Source organism: Streptopelia decaocto, assembly GCF_964273445.1.
Source record: "Streptopelia decaocto genome assembly, chromosome: 5".
In the NCBI taxonomy this organism is placed as follows: Eukaryota; Metazoa; Chordata; class Aves; order Columbiformes; family Columbidae; genus Streptopelia; species Streptopelia decaocto.
The window spans coordinates 21,897,738-21,925,553 of record NC_138659.1 but is presented as its reverse complement, the minus strand read 5'-3'; the positions used below and the strand labels follow the sequence as shown (position 1 = coordinate 21,925,553).

The 27,816-nt window shown below is 37.5% G+C and overlaps 1 protein-coding gene across 6 annotated transcripts in view; it reads left to right on the top strand.

The window, feature by feature from the left end:
- Window positions 1-27,816, top strand: part of LOC309440700 (putative oxidoreductase ZK1290.5) — a 49,541-nt gene that overhangs the window by 15,701 nt on the left and 6,024 nt on the right. The window contains exons 3-8 of one of the 6 annotated variants that reach the window (XM_082054667.1): window positions 7,038-7,139; window positions 16,836-16,901; window positions 17,724-17,815; window positions 23,625-23,807; window positions 24,343-24,402; window positions 26,838-26,939. In XM_082054667.1, coding sequence (XP_081910793.1) covers window positions 7,038-7,139; window positions 16,836-16,901; window positions 17,724-17,815; window positions 23,625-23,807; window positions 24,343-24,402; window positions 26,838-26,933 — 599 coding nt within the window. In that variant the 3' untranslated portion in view covers window positions 26,934-26,939. The remainder of the gene's footprint in view (window positions 1-7,037; window positions 7,140-16,835; window positions 16,902-17,723; window positions 17,816-23,624; window positions 23,808-24,342; window positions 24,403-26,837; window positions 26,940-27,816) is intronic. The other 5 variants (XM_082054671.1, XM_082054669.1, XM_082054670.1 and 2 more) reach the window with 5 other exon arrangements.

Genomic DNA, 27,816 nt, shown 5'->3' with positions numbered 1-27,816 from the left:
ATACTGCCTTTATTTATACACTTGCAGATTTCTTGTTCTGTTTGTTCTCTAGGAATTTCACATGCATATAACTGAGAGCACAGAATTTTTCTTCATTGTGAATGTTTTAAAACAGATCAAGGTAGAGTTCCTTGTCAAGTTGATTTGAGGAACTATCACATGAGTTGTATGTATTTTACTAAAAACACATGAAACAAGGCTTCATAAACCTTGGAATAATTCATTGGTAACAGGGTGACAAAAATGCCTAATTTCTTCTTTGGTCTTTTAAATCTCAAGGAATGGGGGTCCTTTCTACCTTTAATTTTGTAGGTCTAGTAACTCTTTAAAATTCTGAATAATTGCCTTTGGTTTGGTCTGTCTGATGCAATATACCTTGTGGAAAATGTTAGAAGTAGCTACGAAACTTTAGAAGACAAAATTTTAACTAACACTGAGTTAGACTTATGCACTTTCAAACTTGCTCTGATCATAAACTTCTGGTAGTCCTGACAAACCTCAATTTGCTTCTCTTTCCTCACTCTGTCCCCCTGTTACCAATAAATAATGAGGCAGTGAACAGATTTTGTGAAGTACAGATTTCACAGAACTAATGGTGTGTAATATTAATGGCAGCTGTGTGATGTATTCACTGGCTTTTTTGCTTAGGTACTTTGTAAGATGAAGGCAAAAAAACCCCAAACCAGTATCTGTTAAAGACTGAGATATTTGTATACACATCTTTGGCTCCATTCTTTCTGGAAATGGGTCCCTTAACTTCCTGCCCAGGTACAGAATAATGCAAAATGAATGAAAATCTCTTTGTCTGTCCCATGAAAATAGAGGTCACTGCAAGTAGACTTTCATAAGCAAAGTTTCAAACCCTGACTTTCTTCTCTAAATTAAGAAATAATATGTTTTCTCCTCTCTGCTTTTTGTGCTTCCTATAACACTGGTGCTGAATGTTGATGAGAGGAAAACTTGGCTCACTTCCAGGAAACCATTTTCAGTGATTCCTTTTAGTATTGTACTTTGGTTTTATTTTCTCAGGTAGTATACTGATGAAGTAGGTGCTCACACAATTTACATATTCACTCAGTTTCATGTTGCTGCTAAGCAGAAATACATGAAACAAGGGAAAAAATACCTGCAAGCCAGAAGTGCACAAATACTGTCACTATGCAGGTGAATCCTTGGATTGGCATAAACAGAAAGAACTTCAGTTTGTCAGATATATTCAGCTCTGAGGCTACTTTTGCTCATATTAGTAAGACAAATGAAGGACTATTACAACTGTCTGTGCAATTTGCTTCCAGACTAGATTTTTCCCTTTTATTTTTTTTTTTTAATACACTTACCCATCTTCCCTCCTTCCTCACCTTTTTTCCACTGATGTGGAGATGTCCAAAAAATGTATACAGCTCTTCCTGAACCATCACTTGGTCTGACATAGTGACCTAAATCAGTGCTGGCTTCCGCTTGCTTTAGCTTGATGATCTGTAAGTTGTGATGGCTTAGGAGATACTTCACATGCAATTCACTGACCTGTCTGTGAGGATGATGAGTGCTGCAAGAAGGATGGGATGGCAAGTGGAGTAATGGTTTTGGCTGCTTGAGCTTAGTCTCTGTTGAATTAGCTCCACAGACCATTTTTGTTAAACACAGTAGGATCTGCACTCATGTGAAAGAGTTAAAGCTGAGTTCTATATTTAGTGCTATATATGCTGGTGAAGTAGGCCTGTAGAAGAGGTACAATACGTGGTCTGTTTCATGGGGCTCAAATAAAGCATCATGCTTTAGGGAGTCTTGGACCTCCTGTCTGAAAATACTCAGCTGGAAGGTTCTATTGGAAGGATTTTCAAGTAAAAAGTGGCAATATCTTAAAATATGAACTTTTCAAATGTTTCAAAAATGCATAGAGTAAGAACTTCTTGTTGGAAATTGAAGCTTATCATAAGTCTAGCAAAAGTAACTGCAATGCAGAAGTTTGGGAATAAGGTTATAAGCTTGTAGAACTAAGCTTAGATATCCTAGCTCTGTTTTCCTTCATATCTGCATTTTGTGTCCCTTTTCTGCTGGCCAGCCTATACCATAGAGACAACATGAAACCCATGAGGAGAAAAGATCTGGTAATAACAGGCCAATTTGTGTCCAAGCTTATTTAGGAAAGTAAATTCTTCAGTTACAAGCATGTGTTAAAGCTGGCAGTTTTTCTGTGAAATAGGAATGTCAAATAAAGTTACATGAAATGTACCTGAATCAGAATTTCCTGGTTTCATTATATGATATTAAACAAATATGTGGGTTCACAGCATTTCCATAAAGATACGTGGTTCATATAGAAAAACTGAAAAATCCTAAATAATCTCTCTGTGAAGTTAGACCTTTATGTTGGAAGGAACTTAGTCATTCAGAAGACTGCAAAAAGAAAAAACTGTAGGAGCCCTGGAAGCTAAATGTGCAGCTGAGCTCTTTGTTCTAAGGAGGGTCCTGTTAATTTTCTTGAGGATCCTTATGGGCTATACAGTCTGTCCATGCAGACTGAATAGGAGACTTGGGAAGTAATCTAACAGGAATTGATAAATCTGTGCATTAGCAGTATATAGATGGCAGCTGTTGAAACAAACTGTTGAAAGCAGTTGCAGCTTTTTGAGAGAAAAAAATGTTCCATGTAAAATACTATTATGAAGCCTTTTTGATAAACACTTTTTGGGCAACTGGTATTAAGATAGCAGTGTTCCAGAATTTTTATTCAGTAGATTATATATCCATGAGAAGCTGGAAATTTGTATTATTTGTGGGCAGTGGTTGTAACAGATATTCTGCTGCTTGCATTTTCTAAATGTGGTCCTGAACCAGCAGTCACATAAAACCAATATGAAATGGCAGCAAATCTTGCAGGTTTGGCAATAGCAGAATACATTCCTTTGGATTTGGATCAAACCTCCAAAGTAACTTCTTCTCAAATGTGATTTGTGGGTTACTGAATTCATGAACAATTTTATTTTCCTTTTGACTGCTTTAAGTTTGTCACATTCAGGGAAATCTAACCTATCACAAATTCCCACCTGGAGCTGGACAAATGTTCTATCAGCATATTCAGTGTCACAAATGAATCACATGAATTATGATAATACACCCAGTTCAGATTGCGTGTTAATTCAGAACACTTTGGAGGTTGCTTCACACTGATCCTCATTCCAACAGAGTAAAAAAACGTTTTAAAAAAGAGATTAAGCGGGAGAGAAAAATACATCATGTACCTACTAAGTGTAGTGGCAGTTGAGAAAAGCAGGGAAAATACAATCCTTCATTAAGATAACTATGCAAATAATTGAAAAATATACTTTTGCTTTTAGGTTCGATATGGACCAGGGCTTGTTCTTCAAAGCTATATTTGCTTTAGTGAATTTTGACTTTTTTTTTTTTTTAATATTGTATTAGGAATTTGAATAGAATTGCTAACTTTTATTCCCATGACAACATGCTGTTGGCTTTTAAATGTGTAAAATGTCCTTGTACTTTAAAGCTAAGACAACTGTGGTGATTGTAGGTGCTGCAACCACTGAGAAGTAATAAGCCACTCTATTTTAAATGTCTGTGGGAACACAGTTCATGTGTTAATGTTAGTTTTCCTGTAGCACTGCATTTTGACGTTTGAACTTCAGGCCTCACTGCTGTACCACTGCAGCTTGATGGTCTGTAAAGGTTGCTTTAAAAAGCTGGTAAATACAAAGTTCGATTGTGAATGTTTGGGATTTTCTTTCCTTCTTTGTCAAATGCATCCTGATACTGTGAGTCCTTGGGGTTTTTTTGTTCTAAGATTATTTAAAACAAAAATATGGTTGTAAGACATATCAAAGTAGTGATTAATCTATCCCATGCTACAAGGCACAACCCCATTCTTCTCAACAGATACAAATGTGCTCTGTTTGTAAATCCTCCAGTGGTAAAATTGCATGTCACTTGATTGCTAGAACCTTAAGCTATTTTGATAAATAATTTAAAACTAATTTCTTGCCTCCAAAATGAAAATGAGTGTGTGTGTTCTTGTAACCCACAGGAGGGGAAATATTTCAAGCAAGAGATTGTATGGGCGTAAGTGTGAATGTGTTCACAAAGAGGAAATCATAGACCTTGGTTTGTGAGGTGCTTGTTATCTTTATTGGCCTACAAGTATTGTGGCAACAAGTTTTCTAACAGATGTAGTAGAACTGAGCAGGCTCTAACTTAAAATGAGCTGTGCTTATTTTATCTAAATAGAGTGGCATCTCCATTGCTCATTGTGTAGTATCTTACAGTCATCTTGAGTTACTGGAATGACCTTGACCAAAATAGAATGAGAAACCAGAATGTTTTTGTACAAGAAAAGATATTTAGAATGTGTTAGCCAAACTACCAGAGCGTGTGAAAGATTAAGTAGACGAATCGTAAGATAACTTTGAGCATGTGGACAGCTGCCATAAGCCAATTAAACCAGAAAGTTAAACGCGTGTACAACGGATACTAACTATAAATGTAAGTGCCTTGCCAAAATAAAGGGTCTCTTGTTTCACCTGCACTGAGAGTCCATGCCTTCAGTCCCTCTGCTCATTGCAGGGTACACTGGATTCCCTCTGCTTCTCGCTGTGACGGGGTGGTTTGTGCATGACTGGCAGAAAAACCATTCTGCTGCTTGCCTCTGATATATGGTACCTTTGCCCCACAGCTTCCACGAGCACTTCTTGCAGTCAGGAGGACTGCACTTTGTGATCCACTAGATGCTTTCTAGCCCTAAATGCATATATTTCTGACTCTGAAGTAATTTTTATTTCATCAAAAATCTGTCATGAAAATAAACATAATAGGATGATATGGACATCACATACCTGATAATATCACCTTTCTAAAATAAAGGACCAACAGGCAATCATGTTTGCACTGAAGAAGTCTCAGACACTAATACAGGGAAGGGTGATGTTCTGCTTTTGTAAATATCCAAGGCCAGAGATCTTTCAGTCATCAAATCTGTTAGAAGTCATTCTTCTAAGAGTGCTTCGATTTCTTGGGCTGAGTACAAAGCGTCTTTGTGTGTGGAAATCCATGGTGTAGCTATTCCTGTGAACATTTGCAAACTGTGATATCTGACTGAATATTTAGGCTTTTGGTAAAGTAGCTTTTGGTAAAATTCTGCTGAAGTTACTGATTATTTTTTGTTGACGCCATAGGACCTGTTTCTGCATAGTTAAACAGCTCTTCTCACTTAAGTGTCACAGGAACTGGTATTTATTCCAATACTATGTATTGGTGTTTATTCTTAATAAATATAACTTTTTTTCAGAGCAATTAGATAAATATTATTCAGAGATCAGTGACAAGACTGCTTTTTTTAAATACTTATTTCAAAATTGGGAGCGGATTTTATGTATATAAGGCCAAAGAATGAGCAACTTTCTCTTTAAATGTGACATAAATCCAAATGCTGCAAATCATTATATATGAGTGATATTTGCTTGTCTGAGCAATTATGTTTAAAAGTCTAATGGGTTATTGGTATCAGAAAGTGCAAATTTAGATGATGATTTTTGTGATACACCCAAAATAATTTTTTTCTTCAGTACATGTGTTACATATCTTACTGTACAAAATTCTGTACCGTTCTAATTAGATTCTTAGTCTAAGCAAAATACTCTCTTTAACAGTGTTGCAGTGCTGCGTGCAAATGGGAACTGGTGTATTCTAGTAAATTTCACATTACCTTTTCCTCTTAAATTGAGGTTGAATTTGTATTTATGGAGTTGGAAAGCTAATATACCAGCACTGTGCTATAGTAATCATTAGTGCAGTTCTTAAATGTAAATAAAGATAAATTACAAAATTCTGGCAAAGATCTGTGTTTTCACAAAGAGGAGCTGTAAATGAATGGTGTGATGCATTCAAAGAACAAAAAACGCTGCTTATTGCAAATTTTTTGTTTCTTAACTCTATACTTGCACTGCCAAAAAAGGAGCATTATAAAGCACAGAGACAATGATGCACATCTCAGTCATGCATTTATTTCCTTTTCCTGTTTTGTGTCTGACTAAGGTATGCGGCAAAGACCCACACCTCTTTGACTGGGATGCCTGCAGTTACCTGTTTAATCTGCAGTTAGAATTTAAGTAGAAATGTAGTGGTTTTCGAAGTATCTCCTAAGTTTCTCCTTCAGAATATCTAGCAGTGTCTACAAACTTATAAAGGAGTTATAGATCCTATAATTTTTGAAAGTTAGGTAATCTGATTTGGAACTCTGAGTCCAATACATGTAAATTTCTCATTTTTAACTTCTGTTGGAAATGCTTCCTTTTTCAGTAGAAGGGTAGTCTTCTCTTGCATGGAGACAACACCAAAAATGCTGTCCTGAGATAGCCAGTTTCAATAGCTCCTTGCGTAATTTCATCAGCAGTAAATGTTAATTGTGTTTGAAGTTGTACAAACATTCCATAAAACTTAGTGAAGCATCATTTTGTTCCCTTAAAATAATAATCTTTTAAAAATCACAGATGCTGCCACAACATTTTAGAAAAAAAACCTACATGAAATAATGTGGTGTAATTTCCAACAGAAATTCATAAATGGAAGTATTCTTTAGAAAGGTAAAAAACCCAGACCCACTGCAGAAGTTGTAAAAAATATCTATAGAACCACTAGACATATTTATCTTCCATAAACTCTTAAGACTTGTAGCACTTGAGCAGTAGTCCAGCCTTAATTCCAGTGACCTTGATTTTGGTGGAGCTTGGTATATGTTGAGAGTTTATTAGGTGCATATGTCCCCATGAAATTCTGGTTACAGTGACCTAAACCTGTGGCACATATGCAACTTCTGCTACCTTTAGTTGTCAATGAAATGTTGTAGACTTTACTTATTAAAACTAAATGGATGTGTACTGTAAAGGTCACAGGGTAGTAATTGTAGCTGTTTCAGTGATAATATGTTAGGGGCCATTATGGAGGGAAAATGCTGTTTCACGTGATTTGATACATAGATATATTTTGGGGACACTTTAATGAGTAGTCTGGTTCTGCTTCTTTTGTAGATCTTTATTTAATACACTGGCCTGACGCACATGTTCCTGGTAAAAGCAATCGAGAGGTCCGTGCTGAAACCTGGGGAGCGATGGAGGAGCTCTATGAGAAAGGTGATATAATCATGAAAACCTATATTGGCAGGAAGATTTATAGTGCATTATGGGATTTGGGGAATTCATAGGCAGAGATGTTCAAAAACTTAATTTGAACTGGATGCTCATATTTCAGTGGGATTTGTGTGTGTGAGTTATGTGAATCTCTTTGGAAACTGCAGCATTAGCATTTTGGTAAGTTAAATAAGAGAGCTTTGTGTTGCTTGCAAAGAATATGTTGCCAAATTCTTCCTGGGAGATGTGTGCATACTTTCTTGAGGAAATCTACAAATTACGTTGAAATGTATATGCCATTATAGAACATCTTTGTAGTAACCTCCTCTGTTCTAAGTATACATCATGCTAAGTTTTACTTCCTTTAGATTATTTTTAATTGTGTGATGCCATTTTCTAATTTTTGAATTTTAAATTTTAAAGTACCACAATATACTGTGGTACTTTCTAGATCCATTTGTGTTTTAGATAAGGTCAACAAAATGGAATGGCTAGATGAGGAACAAACACTCAACTGCAGAATCTTTGGTACTAACTTTCAAAAAAAAATTCAGAGAAGGGAGCTATTCTCTCAAGCTCTGGTAACTGTCAGTTTGATTTTCGGTGCACCGCGAAGTATTATTAGGAATAGTGTTACAAGAAACCATCCTGTCATGCAGTTCTTGGGCAATGTGAACCACTGTATTTATTTTTCCTGCAATTGCATTTCTTCAACAGTTTTGTCAGTTTGCCTGTTGCTACCTTCAGTCTTTTTCTGAATATAAGCATTCTATAGACTCATTATTTATTTAGCTGAGCGTAAGTTTTCCAGCTCTGGTTGTCTAAATTACTTGCGTTAGATCATCTGCAGGGGAAAGAAAAATTATTAGTCTGGTTGAATCAAGTGCCTTAGAACATTAACCTCCCCGGTTTTGCTTTAGGAGATACAGACTCTGGATGTCCTAACTGTGTGTTACTGAAATGACATGCAAATGTTAACCACTCTGGACACAGAAATGCAATGATATCCGAGGAAAATGTTAAATAATTTGTTTGCATGGTTAACCACTAGACTTTCCACTGAAGATTAAACACTTGCTGCATATCTTTACTGCATGCATTTGACTTTCTATGTGTTCTGTGAGCAACATGTTAGCCTTGGAATGAACTGAATATAGGATTTAGTCAAAATCCTTACTCAAGGAGGGGGGAGGGGAGGGGAAATCTTCATTTATGGAGGGAAAAAAATTATAAGTTCTATGCTAAACAGGTGAGTTCTTTGTCTTCTCTGAACTTGACATTGGTTGAGGTAGATGCTGACTTCTGTTTGCAATCCTTTTTTTTTAGGAGATGTTTATTCTGGAAAAAAACCCAGCAGAAATTAAAAGCTTCACATTTAAGGACTGACCATTTAAATAAGTAGTATGCTTCAGCAGTCAATTCACAAAGGAAATACTGAAATTATTCAACTTCCTAGTGGTTTTAGCAATTAGCTGTGTCCACACTGAAGAGTATCTGAAAGTACAGGGACAATAAACACTGTTCTCTGTAGGGAAAAAAAAAAGGTTTGTGTTATGGGACTGATAATGCACATCTGTCTGTAAGAGACTTATGAGATGGTTACAAGATCCTAGTATTGACCCAAGTCTCTGGTCTGGCTGAAGTTAACAAGATTTTTTTTTATTCACTTCTCTGTATTCACAGTTCATTTGAGTGCAAAAATTCTCATTCTTTCAACTTCAGCTCGTTCTTTCAACTTCAATGAAAATCCAGGTTAATATTTATTCTGCAAAATCCCACTTACCTGGGGCAAGCAACATTTTAAAATAATGTGAATTATTAATAGTATTTTTAACTGTTATTACTGATTACCCTAAGAGGAGGGTAAATGAACTGTTAGGACCTAAGACTGTAAAACTCTTGAAAGCAGATTTTTTAAAGATTATGTTAAGTTTTAGATTGGTCACAAGTTGATGCAAGAAAAATCCCAACTGCATCTACATTCAGAGCTTTGAGAGATTTTTTTTTTTTAGCTCACATCTACAAAGATAGTTTCTACCAGCACTTAGCAGCTGAGACATGGATGAGGCTGCAGTAGCACAACTTGCAGGGCTTCTGGCCTGAAATATCTTCTCACCCAGCTAACAGAGTGAGACACCAGAGGTTCTGGGTCTGTGCCACTGTCCAGGTCAGCATGCACTGGAATTTGCATGCATTTAGGCCCAGCCTTGCTTCCAGAGGGAATTGTGCCATCTCTTATGATAGCTCAGGGATCAGAATTCTGCACCTGGTTTTGGTAGTCAGCCCAAGTGATCACAAGGTGTTTGTTATGGGAAAGCTCCCGAGGAACTGCAGCAGTTTCCACTGTCGGTCACTGCAGCTTCTTTACATTGAGAATTAGGAATAAGTAAATGGGGGAGGATAATTACTATTTCCTTTACTGTTTTCAGAATTGTAGTGTGTACCTTACAGTATGGGCTAAAGGCACTACCTGCACTAAAAATTCCTATTTAAACATGCTGGATGTCTTCTGATAGACCAAGCTGGTAGCTATTCAGAGTGGGAAACACCTTAGTGTTAAACTGATTCCTACAAACGGAAGCAACCTTACAGTATCAAGAAGTAGTTTCTTTCAATGCTGTTATGCCTGATAACGTAGCTTTTTGGTTTGTTCTGTGATTTGTTAATCTGCTCCAGTTTGATTGGAGCTCTTTCACAGGAACCAGGTGTCTCCATTGCTGGATGTGCATCTGTCTTAAGGTTGGCGACGGAGTAAAGAAGTCTCTTTCAGTACTGCAGTGCCGAGAGGCAGAGAATTCTAGACATGTGTCTTTGTTCAACAGCCTGCATACAAGTTTTCCTTTAAAGAGTTATGAGATAAACGGTGCTGAGGGAAAAGAGAGAAAATTCTAAGTGTTGGTCAGTGAGACATTTGTGTATAATAACTGGTTCTTTCTGTTGTAACAGCTGAAATCAACTAGGATTCTTGTAATATCGAGGCTATGGTTTGAAGTTTTGTGGTCTCATACATTGTGATTTTGTGGAATTATCCTCTCCAATACCTCAGGACAGGGGCCAGACTGCCTACAGAACCCATTCCAAGATACATACATTGAGTCAAATATTCCCTTGACAGCTGCAACATTCTTGTAGAGGCATTTGTCAGCTGGCAGATGAAAGCAATGTGGCAAACTGCTTTGACATCATGGATAGTCATTATATGTGCTCACTGGTACTTGGTCTGTTCCTAGCAAAATGACCCTTTCCATATGCAGTGTCTTTAATGACCTTGATTTTGGCATTGTGGCTAGTCCAGCATCTCAGCAAGCTTTTCATACACACATGCACATGATTACTTGTCCCTCCATCTAAAATGCTGGGAAGAATGAAGGCCTGCAGCCAGCTTTTGCTTGAAGCTGGCAAGAGTAGTAATGTGGCGGTTGTTCTGGATTGAGATCCCACTGGGACTCAGTGCCATTTCACTGAGAGTTAAATTCTTTGCTTATCTTTTTAGTGTAAGCAATGCAGCTTATGCTTACATAAAATATTTGTACTTGCATCAGAGATTCCTTAATGTGTTAACATATGATGAGGCTAAAGATAGATAAATGCTCTTCACGTATGCTTTGAAGAGACTCCCATAAAGTAGCAGAAATTGTTTATCCCAGTAATTGAAACGGTGTCACTGTGTTCTTAGAAAAAGTTATGTTTTGCTGAATTCCAAGTGAGAGAAGAACCTAATAAACCTTAACAATATTCTTGTCCTTTTTATCTTTGTGCATAGACCACTTCAATCATCGTATTTTCTTCCTCCATTTTCTGTCAGTTCTTAAGAGTGAGGGTTCAGTAAACCAAATACAGTTTTTTGTGCACTGGACACAAATTTCTTGTACATCCTTTCCTAAATGACACATTCTGCTTTTATTTTACTGAAAGTTACTTTAAATCTATGCTTATATTGTCAAATGTTGAATAATTCACCATCATTTGTTACAGCTCCACAAAATGTTTGTCTCAACGTTTATTTTGGCAGAAGTCCTTTGTGAATGCGTGTAAGTTGCACTAAAGTTTTGATAAGTAAAAGCAAGTAACTAATTTTTCTAGTAACACATCTTTTTCACACTTTCTATAGTATTCTCTCCGTACAGATTAAGATGTCTCATGGGCTTGTTATTATCAGAAGCACAGTTCAGAGATGTGTTTTCATGGGTGAAGGTGGTTGCAGTTGGTGAGGATGTTGGTTGCACCACACCCTGTTGATCAGATAAGAAAGCAATTAAAGACGTATGCAGAAAAAAAAAGATACTACACATATTTATGTTAAAGATCATAAAGAAGTGTTCATAATGTGCAGTATCTTATTTAAGAATAAGAAATTCCTATAGAATGTCATTTTGGTGCAAGTATAAAAGTGGGAACAAATCTAAACTTGCATGACTATCCTCATTTGTTATATTTTACTCTTTTTTTTCTTAAGTTTTAAGTACTTCATGGGTAATTCTAAGTGGAAGAATAAGCCCTCAGACTTCTTTGTTTCATGATTTATTGCAGTGTATGCCTTGTGTTTTTTTTACTAGCAAGTGAATCCTTTTTGTCAAAGATTTTGATAAATCTTTTCCCTTAGGTTACTTTAAGCAAGTGTACACATTTGTATACCCACACAGAAGTACCTCATGGTCCCAGTGTGAACACAAGAACTCTTGGGAAGAAGGGAATGCTGAAATACATTTCAAAGTAAAGTCCTTGTCAAAAACAACTTTTTATCTCAATAAAAAATGTACATGGTTTGGGGAAGAGGCACAATTTATCAGTTTTACATATGTTGGATTTAAGCCCTAGATTCCTACCTATTGTCCATCAGTATTGCTTTATTGACATCAGTCAGGTTGTTCCCACTCATAGCAGCTGGGAATCATTATCCCCCTGATACAGAAATCTAAAAGGTATCGCAGTTCAGGAGACTCTGCCATTATAGTGACAGGGAGGATAAACTGTTTAGCATCTGACTATGTGGTCTCTGTAATACTTTCCAAGTGCTAGTTTGAAGGGTACATTTTCTAATAGCCTTTATGTACTTAGCTGAGTTGCTGATAATTTTGATGGCATTTTCACAACATAGCATGTGATGGCAATATTGACGTAAGGTATAGTGGGATTGAGTCTGTGTACCATGTTGCTTTTGCAGTTTTGGTTGCCCTGAGCAGCTGCAGAATGTTCTAGATATAAAAATGTATTTTCAGCTTTTTTCAAACCTGTATCACAGTATGATTCTACATGTTTAAAACTGGCGTAAGAGAAATCTGTAAGAGTACAAGGGAATTTCAGTTTTGAAAACAACCAAACAGCCTTTTTGATGGAATATTTTTAATCTGCTCTGGTTTGTAACGTCAATTCAAGAAAAAGGTATGACGATGTAACTAAGATATTTTTGCCCTGAAGTAGTGAGAGTGAGCAGCCAGGGTCAGAGGCAGAATTCATTAGGCTAGTACCCTGTTTCCCCAATAGGGTCTTATATTAATTTTTGCTCCAAAACTTATTACTTTTTTACATGTAGAGCTGCCTGGACACTATTTAAATTGACTGTTTTATGAACTGTAACTAGGCCTTATTTTTTGAGTAGGGCTTATATTTTGAGCATCCTCAAAAATCCTGAAAAATCATTGTAGGGCTTATTTTCAGGGAAACAGGGTATTGCTGCATTACACTGTCTAATTAGCCACCTAGCAGTTGTGTAAACTGAATGCTTATAATGAGTTTTCACAGAAGCTGACAATTTGACTTCTACTCATGCCTCCTCTCCTCTTGTCCTCACAGTTTGTCATGGTTCACAGGTGATTTGTAGCAGGAGTAATAAATCATGGCATTGTAGAAGCAGGAAAGTAATTTTTAAGGCAACATAAGCAATTATACTGTGGTAATGAATAGGATAAAAATAAATCCTTTGGGGGAGGAAGCATGATTTTGTTTTGTTTTCAATTTTGCCACAGTCTTCTGTGTGTCTTAGACAGAACACTTAGCCTTTCGGTGGCTGTGTTGTAGTCTGTGAAATGTGAACAAGCGTTATTGCATAGATTCAGAAGTTAATTCCTTATTGGTTCTGTCTAAGAGCCATCTGCTTTATTTATCAAGGCTCTGGCTCGCAATCTGCATGCGGGGCACACTCAGCCTACAGCTTTGATTTAGCGAGCTGTGCTGAAATCAAATCTTGTATGGTTTCTGCAAGTAATGCCATTTACCCGCAGAGAAGTTCTTAGCGTGCATATCACAGAGACTGTGGACCTTTTCAACCTGTGTAACCTTCTTTAATAAAGATACAGTTACTGCAGTTGACCTCTTGTGAAAAGTGGATCCATTTGTGTTTATTTTCTGTGGCCTGAATAGGAGATATAACAGAATGGGCACTGTTCACAGGACGTGGGAATTCTCCCTTGCTCTGACTCATGGAGAACAGCAGGGAGGGGGAGGAAAATGGGCTTCACAAATCCAGTATCCAGTTCTGTAATTTAAAAAACCCTTTTTGAACTGAACTTTGTACATTTGATATTCCAGAGAGTATTTAAAAGTTTGATAAAAGTCCACAGCAGTGCTAGAGAAAGATAAGGCTCGCTATTGTACTAAAACAATATTGTGGTGCCAAGACAGTATATTTACGCTTTTTTGTTGCAAGACTAACAGTGCCCATGAAACTTTGTACAATTTGGTATTTTACTAAGTAGAAGAAAAAAACCAATAATTTTCTAGGTTGCCATAAAAAAATGCTTTAAGCTTAACACACAACTATATTACAAACCAGTCCATTAGCATGATGGATTGCTTCACAGCAACCAGGATTAGTACAGTGTGGTAGAGGCCAAGTTGTTTGTTTGTTTGTTTTTGTGGAAGAGAAAGGTGCTGAGATTTTTCCCATTATGATCAACCATTATTTTGCCAATATATTTTCTAATGTGTCTTGCAGAGTTTCATGCTAGTCTCTCAAAGCTGGATGCAAATTTACATTCCACCATTGTGGTCAGTCAATTTTTAGCATGCATAAAAGAAGCATCATTGCCAAGTTTTCCTTCAAGCCTGTGAAGTCAGGGTCGCAAGGAGCAGGACAAAGCCTCAATAAGCTCTGGGAGCTAATGGGGAATTGCAGACTCTCTGCTTATTGCACCGAGCACTTTCTCAAAATCTGCTTCATAGGGCCCAAACCACCCATTTCCTCAAGCAGATAAGGAGGATGCTTTCTCTCCCCGAGTCAAAGCTCTGTAACTTTGTAAATACGGCAGTACAAATGTATATTTTAAAAGTGTGCTTTCTAGAGGGATTGCAGGTAGCACACTGCAACTTTTACCGTGGAGGGCCTGAGCTTCAGGACTAGTTAAATTGGTTAAGGTAAAAAGAAGTATAGACTTCAAAACCACCTGCTGTCACAACAGCTAAGACATGAATTGTGCTTGAATTTTATGAAATGGGATTTTAAAGCACACTAAACAGGTATTAAATTGAAAATAAACGTTGGGGTTTTCCCCCCCCTTTTTCAAGAGCATTCTGGTGGTTTTGAGACTCATGGCACAGACTTTGGGGAACCTACCTCTGTCAGAGCTCCGGGAGAGAGGAAATACAAAGAAATGTGGCCCCCACACCCTGTTGTTTCAAGGCAATGAGTTAGGACTCTTTTCTGCAAGTTTCTCAGTGTGTATTTTTTTTTTATTTCTGCCACTGATATGATCATTTCATGGATCTTATTTGATATACATAGTCACAAGTGTTGGTCTGTTGGATAAGGCCCTGGAGTTAACCAGACCATCGTTTTCTTAACCATCATTTTCTAATTCTTCATTCTTAGGAATTAATCCAGCAGATGTAAATGTGGAAGTAATTCTGTATGATCTCCTGCTTTAAGGCCGTCTTTCCCAGATTTGGAAAATGGAGAGCAACTGTGTTAATACTCCATCAAGCAGATGGTCACAATTCTCTAGAGTAGAATTAATCGATTGTTCTTTGAAATTTAAACTCTCTATTTTTCAGGAAATTCCAGTGTTTTGAATTCATGTTTCCACCATGCATTGAAATAAGGTTTTTTAATACAGTCATACTGTACAATTGTTTTCATATTTATTGTATTTTATATTGTAATTTAATACAAAAGTCAAAACACTTAAACTTTCTTGTGCTAGACTGTAACTAAAAACAAAACAATGGGGTTGAAACAAAGTCTTCTAACTTTACCAAAACTAAGTATGTGGATTTAATGAAAATATTTTAATTGTATTCCCTTAAAAAAAAAGTTTTAAGAAAATGCTGGTTCCACAAAAACATTGAAATTCTAATTATTGTTTCTCCGTTGCCTGGGAAAATGTTTACTTTCTTGGCAATTTGGAATCTAGTTTTCTATGTGCAACAACACGCTAAACACAGGAATGCTATAATGCTGATTTTAGTGGGAGCAACTCAGATCACTTTTAAGACAAAACATAACTGACCTGAAATTTCTTGATGAGAAATCTAACTAAAAACTTCGTATCAGTGAACGCAATGAGACTATGGAACAGACTTCAAAGTCTATGACAAGTATTCTAGACGCAAAACATCTTGGAGTACACTGGAGGGGGGAAAAATGGAAACTTTCTGTGGAAACTGGCAAGTTTCATAAGCCCTTTCATCTTTCATATCTGTGATTGAGTTTTATTTCGGCCTGAAATAAAAGCTTTATTCTTCAAGAGCAATAACAGCATGGTTTTTGTTTTCGACTATAATATTTTGGTTCACCATTGTGTTAAAACTGCAAGTGTTTTTCTAACTTCTTTGGCATAATGATTGATTAGTGTTGACACTTCAGGGTTGTTTGTCAGTAGAAGTCAAATGCTCGGGTTTTGCTCCTTCTGGCAGATTACCTACCAATTATGCAAATCGCTGTAGTGCAGGTTATAACCTAATTATGTTATACATCTTCAACATTGATAAATTCTGTAAGGGGAAGCTGTCAAGCATTTTAGTTCCTCATGTATTTTTTTCCTCCTTTTTGTATTTTACAAAAGAAACCACATTAAAAAGTGGTAGCATGTATACAGGTTTTGCTGCTGTGCAGCTTATCTGCTTGTACTGCTAAAATAAGTGAAAGCAACATAGCAGTCAGGTTGCCTATATTTATATGGTTGGTGGCTCTTCTAACGCAAACATTTTTTTTTTTAGGGCTTTAGCAATCTGCTTAAAATAATTAGCAAAACCTGTAACTTCACTTGCATATTTTCATAGGAAACTACAAAAATTTAATATGTTTTTTCCCAGATAAATCTAACCTGCAAATTCAAGATACTTTGTAATTTTATAGCTCATATTTTTATATTCCAATGTATAGTCTACTTGTGAGTTATTTGTTTAATACATAAAACATTCTAGGAATAACTACTTGGTTAGTACATTTTTCTCCAACACGTTAATTAGCTTTCACTTCAAGTGAAATTCTTCCTTTTAATGTATTCACATTTCTCAGTTGCATTTAATAAGTGCTTTTTATGTGGCTATATTCCAGCTTCAAATCAAGGCAGGTCCATGTAGTTCCGTGCTGACCTCAATGAAGTGGCGATTCTCACTGTGGAATGATGGAAATTTCAGTCCAGAAATCATTCTTTTGGCATCAAATGGCTGAAATTGCCCAATTACTTCTTTTTTTTCTGAAAACATAACAGTATAACTTTTGGCTTAATTCCTTTTTTTTTTTTTTTTTTTCCCCTGTAGATATTTGTCTGCATGTATATAAAAAAGGACGCTCAGCATGTGGAGACCACCGCTGGCCTGACCACGGTTGATTTCCCTGTTAACTGTGTTTAGCAGGGAACAAGGACCAAACTATCAGAGATGAGTCAGGGCTGAGGTGTGGTTGACAGGCCAGTGTTGGGAGTTATGCCTTATCGTATCTGAGGTTTGAAGACAGACATCTGATTTCAGGACTGTCAGCACTTAATTTATACACATGTATGCACATGTAAGGCTTATTTTAAAAAATAACCTTCCTGTTACCCTTCTGCCATTTAACTTTATTTGCATGTCAACAGGAGCTGAGAAATCTGGCTGCGTTTTTAAGCGTCTTGGTTCTTGTTAGATACTGCTCACTTGGTTAAAGTTTTTATACTGAGTATATACCCAACATCTCATAATGACCTAATAGAAATATAAGCAGTGCTACATAGTTCATTTGGGCTGCTTGTCCTTGTGTTGTATTGCTCACACCTTATTAGTCTTCAGCAAATGTTCCACTTTTCTTTAGTTTTGGCAGGCTGCTGAGAACACCATTTCCTTCTTTTCATTCTGGTGAAGTCCAATTGTTCTTTGCTTATACTACATTAGCCTTTCCCAGAATTTAGCCTGGAGTTTTTATACACTGGGGAGTTTCCAGTGTGTTTAGATTATAAAATTATTTCCTAGTGTGACTGTGACAGAACCATGCTTTCAGATAATATTGTCAAACTAGATTTCAGTGCTGCTTTTCTGTTTCCTTGCAGTATTTTGCTATACAGAAATGATGCATACAACCATTTTGTCTCTTGAAAGTGATATTTTTTTCAAATCATCCCCCCAAATACTTAGCATTGTCCCTAAACTTTTTTTTGTTCTATCGCTCATTAGGTTTGTGTAGATCAATTGGTGTAAGCAACTTTCTTATCAGTCATCTTGAGGAACTAAAGGAAGACTGTGTGATTACTCCACATGTCAATCAGGTGAGTGGATAAATATATTTAAAGTATCTGGGTTTGGGGTTTTGCTTTGTTTTTTTTTTTTGGTTAATAATTTCCTTCCACCCCTATGCCTGAAAGAGTACGCCCGAACTAGCCATAGTCGTACAATTTCTTCTCTTTCATTTCTATATACGTATTGAAAGCCATGCAGGAAGATGACCTGAAGTGAGGGTGGGGGAGAAGTCCTTCTTCCTTTCTTTTCCCAGAATCACAGAATGGTTGGGGTTGGAAGGGACCTCTGGAGATCATCTAGTCCAACCCACCTACTAAAGCAGGTTCACCCAGAGCAGATCACACAGGAATGTGTCCAGGCAGGTTTTGAATGTCTTCAGAGGAGGAGACTCCACAACCTCTCTGGGCAGCCTGTTCCAGTGCTCTGCCACCCTCAAGTAAAGAAGTTTCTTGCTATATTGAGGTGGAGCCTCCTGTGCTTTGGTCTGTGCCTGTTGCCCCTCATCGTGTCATTGGGCACCACTGAAAGGAGTCTGGTCCCATCCACTTGACACCCACCCTTGAGGTATTTATAAACCTTGATAAGATCCCCTCTCAGCCTTCTCCGGGCTGAACAGACCCAGCTCTCTCAGTCTTTCCTTATAAGAAATATGCTTCCTAATAATCTTCGCAGCCCACCACTGGACTCCTTCCAGTAATTCCTTGTCCTTAAACTGGGGAGCCCAGAACTGGATGCAGTATTCCAGATGCGGCCTCACCAGGGGAGGGTAGAGGGGGAAGAGAACCTCCCTCAACCTGCTGGTCACACTTTTCCTAATGCACCCCAGAATACTGTTGGCCTTCTTGGTCACAAGGGCACATTGCTGACTCATGGTCAACCTGTTGTCGACCAGGACTCTCAGGTCCTTCTGTACAGTGCTGCTTTCTAGCAGGTCAACCCCTAACCTGTACTGGTGCATTTTCCCCAGTTTCTCCCAGGCTACTTGTTTGTGGCTGGTTTTAAGGCACAAACAAATGGTCCATGTGCCAGTTTTTGATGATAAAACAGTTTAGAAATAAAATTCAAGGCCCACTGAACATTGAGCATCCCTAGAGTGAACATGGATTTGGAGAGCCTGTGTTCAAATACTCTGTCATTCCTCTAAATGACACTGAAAGCCTCAGGTGATTATACATCCATGCAAGGGTACTGTTTACCTTGCTCTTCCTTTATTTCATATTCATATTTCAAGATTACGTTACAGTCAGTAAACTTCACATTTAGGAAGGTACTATGAGAGCCCAGGCAAAATGGGTTTGCTGACCTAGGCAGATAAAAAATGGCCCTTACGCACCGGCAGGCTTCCAGGACACTGACAACTCTTCCCCTGCTGCAGTTTTCTGCCCGCAGCGGTGCTGGAAGTTCATGTTCCAGTTCCTACCTCCTCCTGCCAGTGAGTGTGCTCGTGCTAACACAGAGCTGGGAACGGGAATGGCTGGAGTGCAGGCATGTGCTTTTCCCCTCTGTGCGGGTGGGGAGGATTTCTGGCAGCTCTTTATGGTTTAATGTCATAAACAGCCACAAAAAGGTTGCTCAGAATGCGACTGCGAGAACGGAACATGTGTGATTTTTGCTGTACACTAGACTAAAGGTTACTAAAGGGCAGTTATGAGTAATGTTAAATTAACATGAAACCATATAAAATATTTAAATTCAATTATTCAAAATAAGCCATTGAAATATGTCTTAAAATGAGGAGCTTGATGACTAAGAATTGTTGAGTTTGCCAAGGTTCAATTGTGTCTCCTTTTCAGAAATATACATCTTCAAAGTCTTACTGGCATTTGGCCTAAGTTGGCACTGTCTGTTAAATGAGAATAGCCTTTCAGTGTCCTACTAAATCACTGCAAAGAAAAAAGAAATGTAATCTTGGATTTGTTTTGAAATTTCCTCCTACCTACAATGTCAAAATGTTACTAGTCTTACTGTGTCAGTAGTGTTAATGGAGAAAAGTTGTTTCTTGATACTACTTGATGGCCTCTCCTTCTGCGGCTGAAAAAGAGGAGACAAGAAGTTGAGATAGTAGCAACACTGGGAATGGGGATGGAGGGTGCCCCTGCTGTATTCCCATAGTCACTTTGTTAAGGTCATGCACAGCATTGTTCCAAATTAAGAACAAAAAAGCACACCACTGCAGACTCCTCCACTTTGAACAGTTTTGTTATAATTTACACTTTTTTACAGTTACTGGAATCTTAAGAATTATAGTTCAGGTTATCCTCAAAAGAGTATTTATTCTGTTTCTTGCTTAGTGTTGGAGAGTTGCTGAGTCTGACAGTGAGATTACTTCAGCATTATCAAATAACTAATGAATTCCTAAATTTAAATTGGGAATAGAAGTGCTATACTGAATTCTTATTTCACTGTCTAGAATGTATAATACAAAAGATCTTTGCTATGTTTATGCATAAAATAACATACTCTTTCAATGAACTTATTTCTAAATAGAAAACATTTGCAAATAATAATCATATACAAAGACTAAATATTTAAGAAACAAGTGAAGGAAAATCACTTCCCTCTTTACTGTGTTAAATTTTCATAAAGAAGTTAGGGTGTTGTTACAATTCCAACAGTTCCTATGATGTTAAAATTGAAAGGTTTTTTTTTTTTTCTGTGAAAAGGAGGAAGTAGGAAGGCAAGGGAAAAGAGGTTCTTTATTAGCATTTGCAAACCAAGTAGTAAGCAATGCTGCTGTTCTAAAAACCAAGTTGTAAGACCTGCCTCTCTTCTTGGTTCCTGGAAAAAACAATATCATCGTGGCTTTTAAAGAAGCTGGAGAGGCCTGTCTTTTCAAGAATATAGGATTCTTCAGGTATTTGGTACTAAGTAAGCATCTTCTAAAATAACAGTCTACTATTAAAAATACTGTTAAACACTCTGTAAAATGATGAGAAATATTTTGTTCCAGCACTGTGTAGAATCAAACCTACAACCTAGAAGTTACAGGTTTGTATTGCAGCGTTTGTAGTTGACTCGGCAGTAGTAAGACTGGATTTTAAAATAATTTAATTAAAATATATGTTTCATTTAATGAAGTGATACACTGAAACCAAATATAAACTGTTACTCTCCGAACTCCACATAGGAAAGCTCGTCATTACTTTATGTGCTTTTATACAAGTGTGAATTACTGTGTAATGACTGCTGGGAGATTTAGTGATTTTGTTAATATTGCCATTAATATTGAGCTCTACTATGTGAATTTGTACAAGGTAGAAATGTATTTTAGTATTTCAAGGCGTTAGTAAACAAGCCTTTTGTACATAAACTCCCCAGAACTGTTCCTCTATAGAGAAAACATTTCTAAGCTTATATTTCAGTTTTATAAAGAGAACTAATTTTAAGACTATGCATTCCCACTGAGAAAGTGGCTGAAGTCCAGATGCAGGGAAACCTCACCAGGTGAAGAGAACCCACAGCAGGCTGGAAAGAGTGAAGCTTTCGTATACCATCATCCAAGGCGTGGTTTTCTACAACGGTGTGTCAGGGTTGTTATTAGGCTTGACTTCTCGCCGTTGTGCTATGACTGTCATAAAACCAGCACCTTACTTGGAGTTCTCTGTGACTGACCAAGCAGCAACTGTGATGAGTTCTGTAATGTCAACTTCAAACTGTTTTATTAGACAAATGCCAGGTTTTATACACAAATCACTAAGGGGAGAGTGCCAGAAAAGATCAAGATCTTTATCTACCACCATATGACGGACAGCCCTCGCCTGAGAAGAGTTTGGTGACTAAAATAGCAAGGGTGGGGCAAGCCAGGAAGCAGGAATTGTTATTTGGAGGGGAAGCACGTGCTGGCCACTGACCCTCTGCCTATTCTAGCTCAGGATGCTAGTCTCTTGTATTCAGGTGCTGCTGGAACCTTCCAGAAGGTTTTCACAAGAAAAATAAATTAAAAAGTGCTTATTTTATTTATTTTATGCATTTGATTATTTTAGCAATATATTTAAGCAGAAAAATGCTTGCTGCTGCCAACACAGAACTGCATGTGCCAAAATTCTCTTCACAAAATTTGGGAGTCTCTTGATTCAGTGAAAAGCACGAAGTATAATCTTCCCAGGTGGGAAGTAGTTGTTGCTGTGTATTCTGCTTGTAAAGCAGGCAGGTGACATCTCAGCACACTGTTCTTGCTTAAAATATTTCTGGTGTAACCTGGAACTGCACTGCCTAGAAATCCTACTAGACCAGCAGGTAAATTCTGCTTGCAGTTATATTAATGATAAATACTGAATAAGTCACCTGATGCCATAGAGTACTGCAGATTTCTCAGCATGTGATCCTAAACACATCATTCTTTATTTAGTATTTTCCGGGCTATGTTATTTGTTGCACTTAGTGTAAAGAATGTCTGTTAGAATGGCTTATTACTATTGTAATAATTGAGTAATACACCCTGCTTGCTCTTTCTTTTTTTCCTCGCAATTTTGTGTAAAAACAATGAGAATATTTTCTAGTCAGCTCAGGTGCAAACGAATGAATAACTGTATGACCTAAACACTGGTCTTACACATATAAACATGGAATAAAAAGGCTACTGAAAGGTCAAGAAACATCAAAGGTTGAAGACAGGGATGTGTCTGCTGCTTGAACCTTGTTCCCGAGTCCACCTAGTAATTTAGATCATAGCAGCTTTAGGCTGACTCAGCCCAGCCTTCGAGGGGCACAGTTTTTTCTTAGTGCATATTGAACGGCTGCCAGCTTATTGTTCCCGGCTATTGTTGTCTGCAAAGACAACATGTACTAAAGATGAGAAACAGGAAATGTTCATTTGTCCTCTTTGTGGCAGAAGAAATTTTCCAGATTCCATGTGTTGAGGTAATTGTTCAGAAGAATATTTTTCTTTAAAATGCACAAGAGTTAGATCACTGGAAGAGTGGTAATGGCCAGTCAAAAAATATATCACATGTATTTTATAAAAGAAAACACTATCCATTTTCATCTGAATGCAGAGGAAGGTATGCTTCTTACAATGTATAAACTGTGAAATACTTACCTAAATAATAACATAGTCAGGAATGTCACGGAGGTTCTCTTTTGGCTTTTGCTACATGCCAGAATACGTGGCTCTTCTGAGACCCTTACTTTCCAATAATGTCTGTTTTCTTTTTGCTTCCAAAAACTATGTCTTTGCAGCTTGTTACTGTTCCTCTTTTAACTGATTCTTGGCAATTTGTGATCTTCCTTCCTACTAAGGGTCTTCTTCACACGCCATTCCACAGCAGGAATGCTTCCCTGCATTAGCTGTCGGTGACATCACACACAGAATACAGGATTTTCCTTGCACGATCCATGCCAACAGGCTTTGCTTCCGAGGTCAGGCCCTCATCCTAAGCAAATTGTTCTGGCTGGTCTCTTGCAAACCTCCCCTTCCCTGTGCAGCTCAAAGATCATTCACAAAGAAACAGGAAAGGAAGTAGGTTTAGAGAAGAGAAGGCAGTCTCACTCAAAATGACCTGATGATGACTTCTACTACGCATTTGTGTGTATTTCTCAAACACAGAGCAGAACAAGAGTGCAAGTTCAACTGCAGGTAGGGCAGACAACTGCTCTATGCACCTTACTTCTGGGAGAAGCCTAAAATGCATAGTAAACTATTGTGCCAATTAATTGTGCATTAATATCCTTCATGTGTCTTCTAAAACTGGTAACTTACATCTGTCTCCCAGAAGCAGTGATTTCACTCATGGTGTACTTTTAAAACAAGAGAGAAAAAATCTTTTCATTTATCTATGATGTTTTCTACTAAATGTACTCTCCAGGTTTTTACTAAAAGTTTATTTCTGTTTATCTAAGGTTGAATACCACCCTTTCCAAAGACCTCAGGAGCTGGTTGATTATTGCAGAAGCAGAGATATTGTTTTTGAAGGCTACTGTCCTTTAGCCAAAGGGGAAGCACTCACCCATCCCAGTATCATTCAGCTGGCAAAGAAATATGGCAGAACTCCAGCCCAGATTTGCATACGCTGGAGTATACAGGTAATGGAGGGTGGTAATAAAAATTCATCTTCTCTCTCAGGACAAAAATGCAAATAGTTTGGGTTGTGTGCATCACACCAGAATTTATACAGAAAGTATTTCTGCCTTCCATTTGTTGGTATCTCATGAACTAACTTTGCTGTACTGGAAATCTGGAATGTAGTACAAAAAGCACAGCAGTATTTTAAATATGCAAATAGTCTGATTGTAGAGAATAAAAAGAACCACCAATAAAAGAGGCGTTTTCAAGCTAAATGCTACAAGCAGTATGGGGCATCATTCCATTTCTGTTGCTCAACATGAACTACTAAGCAGTAAAATAGTGTATAAAGTTGATATAAACCACATAATCTGTGCTGGAATTTAATGCAGTGTATATGACTGCACTTAGAGCTGCATATAGAAATGTCATTGTCCTGAAAAAATGAAATTAAAACCTCAGAAGACATGAGGAATGTCTTGAAATGTTTTGAAGAGAGATTATTTTCTTTGAAACTATGGACATTTTAATGATGAAAAGCATTATGTTTTTCAGAATGGCATTGTCACAATTCCAAAGTCCACAAAAGCAGAAAGGATACAGGAAAACTGCAAGGTAATATTTGGTTATGCGCTCAAGTCCAACTAACATCTGACTTACTGTTTTTAATACTTCGGTTTGCCTGTCCATTTTCCTATACCAGTTTTATACTGGGACAACTCAGTTATAATTGGCCAATAATGTTAACATAAAATTACTACAATATAGTAGAAAACCGTAATTCACAAATGTCAGAAATCAACTGGAGAGCTAATCACTGTGTTTAAAAAAGATATCCATAGAAAGACCTTTCATAGTTGATTTTTCTTATTAATATTTTCATTTATTACTTGGCTGATTGTAGAACATTCTAATGTGGTTCTGGTTAGGTCCTTTTCGTGATGGGCACATAGGCCAAATGGAAGGAGTTTGTATGCTATGCGTTACACCGTGTAAAAGCTGTAAAACTCTCTGGGGGACATCCCAGCTACAGACCTACGGAAATCACTGTCCTGCCAGAGCTGCCTCTTCCCCACCTTCTTCCTTCTGCTCAACTTGCAGAGAAAGTCCCAGCATGAAGGGGGTGGACAAAGAAAAGCAGGGAACAAATGAGGATGAGCAGCACAATTCTCCCCACCCTTTTAAAATTTTCTTTTTATACCTGGTGTTTTTAATTCCTTACTTCATTTTTCCCTCAATTTCTCTAATCTGAAAGTGTGCTTTCTTTGGGGGAGGGGAGGAGAAACCACAACAACCTTATTGTTACTTCCAAAAATATCGTAGGATATGAACTGTTTGGCAAATCAGGAAGAAACTTCACAAGAAGATAGGAAACTTCTGTCTGCTAGTTAAATCACTCTGTGTGTGTCAGTGTAAATCAATGTACATGTAATGAGGATTTCTCCTGGTGGCTATGCCTGCTTAAGTGTAATAGTTCCTGCCTTGACTGTTTATTCTGACATGCACACTGTCTGCTGTGGTACAAGCACAGCTGTTCATGGTGCTGTTTGGTGAACCAGATCAGAGAACAAAACCAGGTTAAAAATCTTTCCTTATTCGGTATTTTATTTTCCCCAATGATATTTTAAATCCAGATTATTTTTAGAGAGTTTACTGCATGCCACCCCCCACAACTGAGGGAATGCATTGCAGCAAAAATTAAACCACTTAGGATGGAGAGGAAGAGGGGAGAACTGGCGCAGTTATCTGATGTTGTTTTATCACATCATCTCTCTTTTTATTTTTTCCTCCACACCACTGTGTTGGCCTGAGTCTCTACCACCTCTAGTCAAGCTGGTGAAAGCATGGACATCATTAAGCCCTTAAAATAAAATTATAAATAATATGACATAATATAATATAATGTAATATAATTTTCTGGTTCTGTGACTGGTCCCTGGTTTAGATTTCAAAAGCTTGAGCACTGAGGTTTGACTACAAGGGTCATTCTAGCAGACGGTGATTGCTGGATAATGCAGGATGGGAGGAGCTCATTTGGCAGCAGTTCAGGCTCCACAGGATCTTTTTGTTGAGTATGGAGGAGCTCTGACAAAGACAACAGACCAACTTAAAGCAACTTCAGTTCTGAAGTCATAATGTCTGAATAAGACACCTGCTAAGAAAACACTGACACTGTTATTCATGTTGCAGGTCTTGCCACAGGAGAAGTCATTTGCTGTAAGAACCAGTGTGTGAAAACAGGGGCCGCTTTCAGGTTCAAGTTAGTAATGAGGCACTACAGCACTGTATCTGTTTCTGTACTAGCTGATCCATGTGTGTTTTGTCTAAGTGCACATAGAAAAGATAGATATAGCCTTTGGTTTGCTACCTTTGTGAATGTCCTCATACCTTCTAATAATTATTTTTGTTTAAAGTTCCGAAGAAAAGAACTGTAACAATCTAAACTGGACATTTGGATATAAGTGAAATATTGAGCTCAGGTTTCCAGAGTGCTTGCAGTCTGGATATTCATATCATAGAATCATGGAATGGTTTGGGTTAGAAGGGTCCTTAAAGATCATCTAGTTCCAACCTACTGCCATGGACAGAGACACCTTCCACTAGACCAGGCTGCTCAAAGCCCCATCAAACCTGGTCTTGCACACATCCAAGGATGGGTCATCCACAACTTCTCTGGGCAGCCTGTCCCACTGCCTCACCACTCTCATGGGCAAGAATATCTATACCTCTGGCAGTGACCGTATAGAGTGCTGTCAAAAACACCTTTGATGCTCTCATTGTCTTGGATCCTTGCTGGGGCCAGAGTGCCACAAAACCATCTTAACAGAGTCTATAAATAAAAATGAGTCACAAAAGGAGCAAAGGACGTAGTGGAGCCTGTCAGCTTTATGGAATATTTGCCTATGATAAAATATAAGAAGAATTTCCAGAAGGAAAAATATTGAAAAATTCTGCCTTACCTTTAAATGAGTCTTGGTCAGGTTAAGTAACAGAAACACTCCTGATTTTTCTCTTTGTTCATTACGTTAATTATATATGCATTCCCATAGGTGTTTGATTTTACAATAGCAGATGATGATGTTGACATTCTGAATGGAATGCATGATGGGAGACGTGTTTCCTGGGACCCAAGCCTTATTTTGTGAATGAAGGTTTGAGCTTTTTCCTTTGTCAGTCACACCATTTACTTTAAACTCAGGGACAGTTACAATAAGAATATAATAGTAAGATTAATGTCTGCTATTAATGATAACATATTTGAAATCCTTAACATTGGTAACAGACAAAATATATTTTAGAGGGTAGCACTTTCATACAGAGATCTTAAATTTCAGTCTCAAATCCTGATCCGTAGCTCACTGAAGCCCATGCAAAGCCTGCTATTTATGCCATTGACCCTACCTCAGGCTCTTTAATCAAAGAGCATGAGGACATAACCCTTCTTTAAAAATGTAAGAAAAAACGCTACCTACTAGTGTACAACACAGGTGTTAAATATGAAATAATTTTTCAAGTACTTTGTTAGAGGGATACAACGTATGAAGAAGAAAAAGCTGGGTGAAAAAATACATTAATACCATTATTATTACAGTATTTATGTTGTACAATATACCGCAAATTTCCATCAAAAATATAATCTCACTGTCATAAGCAGTATTGAGCACCACCCAAAAAAACCTTTTTTATGCATATTATTGCATAATAATAGCATTGACCCAGGGATTTCTATGCATATTCTTTACTAGCCTGTAGCTATAACAAAGTAGAAGTCTTTCCGTGTACAAATAAACTATCTGCCTGGCTAAGAGTTGAGCAGCAAGCTCTAAGAGCTGAAGAAGCATCTTTGTTATTACTGATCTTTTACTGGAAATTCAGGTGAATTTTGTATAGTTTTTAGTGACAATTAGTTTAGCTTTCATTTTTGATTTGTCCAGGAAATCTCATTAAGAGACTATACCATTCCTCAGATTTTCTTACAAAATATGTATGTATATAGAGAGATGTAGATATAGATGTATGTAATTTACA